Source organism: Entamoeba histolytica, genomic scaffold (assembly GCF_000208925.1).
Source record: "Entamoeba histolytica HM-1:IMSS scf_1104750516535 genomic scaffold, whole genome shotgun sequence".
Lineage (NCBI taxonomy): Eukaryota > Evosea > Mastigamoebida > Endamoebidae > Entamoeba > Entamoeba histolytica.
In genome coordinates this window covers 1419-3920 of record NW_001915513.1, presented here as the reverse complement: position 1 = coordinate 3920, position 2502 = coordinate 1419, and the positions used below count along the sequence as shown (strand labels likewise).

At 25.3% G+C, this 2502-nt stretch overlaps 1 protein-coding gene across 1 annotated transcript; it reads left to right on the top strand.

Moving 5' to 3' along the window:
- Nucleotides 1–1102: 1102 nt before the first annotated feature.
- EHI_017450 (proteoglycan-4 precursor, putative) lies at nt 1103–2213 on the top strand (the record flags this gene model as incomplete). Its single annotated transcript, XM_001914391.1, has 1 exon — nt 1103–2213. Exon 1 carries the CDS (start codon nt 1143–1145, stop codon nt 2211–2213), a length of 1071 nt encoding a protein of 356 aa, XP_001914426.1. The 5' UTR covers nt 1103–1142.
- Nucleotides 2214–2502: the final 289 nt, after the last annotated feature.

The following is a 2502-nucleotide window of genomic DNA, read 5'->3' as shown; positions in this document are numbered from 1 at the left end:
TCTTTATTTATATATTTCTTTTCATTTTATTTAGTCTATTTATTATTTTCTTTATTTCTCTTTCTTTAGATTTCTTATATTATTTTATATTTTTTATATCGTTTCATTTTATGTAATATTATTTTATTGTATTATGTTTTAAACATTTATTTAATTTAGTATTATGTTTTGTTATTCATTAAAATCATTAAATGTATGTTGAAGTATATTTGATAATTAATTTGATTTTATATATTCTTCTTTCACATTACTATGTTATTTTGTATTATCATTCATAAAATATTATTGTATTACTCTCATTTCTTATTTCATTGTCATATTTATCGATATTGTTGTTTTATTCATTTTAAAAATAACAATAAATATATGAAATACTTGTAATATAATATTCATAAATATTTTGAAATGAATATATGATTGTATCAACATATTGATACATTATAACATTAAATATAATTGAAATAATTTGGTAATACACAAATAGAAAATAAGTTGTGTATATAAATAATCATTAATATATTCATTATTCAGTTAGATTTGTTGTACAAAATATATATTGAATTAAGATTATTTTAATTTTCAATTCTGATAAATCATGAATAACATTTGTGTTTTAGTTATTGATGATTTGATAATTGAATATAAATTAATACAGATGTTTTAATATATTATTTAGTATTGTTTTCAATCAGAAACTTTCAAATATATTGTATTATAAATAAGATTATCATCAAATCAGAAATATAAGAATAAGAAATATGAATATGATAATAAAATAATAAGTTTAACCAATCATAATATTTTGTTTGTTTGAAATAAAAATACACAATAAGAATAGAATATTTTTAGAGTTGGATGAAAGAATTTTGACATTTTAACATTTCATCAAGTCATGAATGAATGATATACAATGATAATATAAACACAAAATACAAAGAAGGCAAATAAATTTCAATTCAAATTCAAATAATGAATTGACAATAAAGAAATAGAAGTATGTTAGTGTGATATATTTAAAGAGAAGAACTAATTAGAAATAAACAACGATTCTATTTATATTAATTGTTGTAATTAGTAAAGGATTGGAGACTGAACAATACAATGAACAAGGAAATAAAGATGATAATAAACGTGAAGATAACATGGTTGATTCAACAAGAACTACACAACATAAACATGAGAATAAATATAACAATGATGAAAATACACAAAATCAAACATACAACCGTTTGACTAATACCATTCAAAATATTTATAATAATATACATTTGATAGCTGAAACACTATCAGAACCAGCACTAGCAAATTCACAATCTGCATCACAAGCATCAGGAATATCAACACCAACTGGAAGTGCAGTAACAACACAAGAAGGTAATAGTCCAGCACAGTCAGGATTAGCACCAGCAGAAAATCCAGCATCAACATCACCAAAAGGAAATGAACCACCAGCAAAAGTAGAAGGAAATTCATTACAATCCAAACAAGTATCAGGAGATACACCAGAAGGAGGTTCATCAACAACTCATTCTGAGATTGTAACTCCGGGAGTATCAACACCTAAATCTGGAACAGCACCAACAGAAGGAGGTTCAGTAACAACCCAAGGAGATACGACACAAACACCATCAAAATCAGAAAAACCACAAGCTACAGAAACAAGTGCACAAACACCAACAACAACACACCCAGCATCAGGAAATGAAGCAACACACTCTACAGAAACAACATCACAACCATCAAGTACATCACCTGCATCACCACAACAACAAAACCAACCTTCATCAGTCTCAACACCATCAGGAAATGGACAAAAAACAGAAAAATCAAATGAACAAAAACCACAAAAAGAAGACTCAAAAGGACAACCTCAACAACCACCAAGTCAACCAAATTCATCAGCAAAACCAAGTGAAGAAACGTCACCAACTCAAACAACAAACAACCCAACACAAATAAGTCCATCAACTTCAACTCAACAACCAAAAGGAAATAAAGACACACAACAAAAAGATGAACCACCAAAAGAACAACAACAAAATCATCCACAACAAAATGAAAAACAAGATAATAAAAATACAACTACTTCTGATATTTCACATGATAAAACTGTTGTTAGTTCTGTTGATAGTTCTGATATTCCTAATAATATTGATGGGACATCACTTGTGTTTATGTTTTTGACTTTTGTTATTCATTTGTTCTTCTTCTAATTATTGTGTTTTTCTTTTTTCTTTTCGTATTCTTCTTTATCTTTTATTCATATGTCTATAAAATATTTCCTATATTTCATTCATGTTTAATGTTATTATAAAATTGAATTAATTCATATCCATTTGAGATGAATGAATAATCAATATTATCAAAAATGACACGATAAAAGAATAAACATTGATATTAAAAGAAAATAAAAGAAAATGAATTAATAAATTCATAAGAAATAGAAAATGTCATGAATATATTATGAATGAATAAATAATAATGAAAACACAACATTTTAAC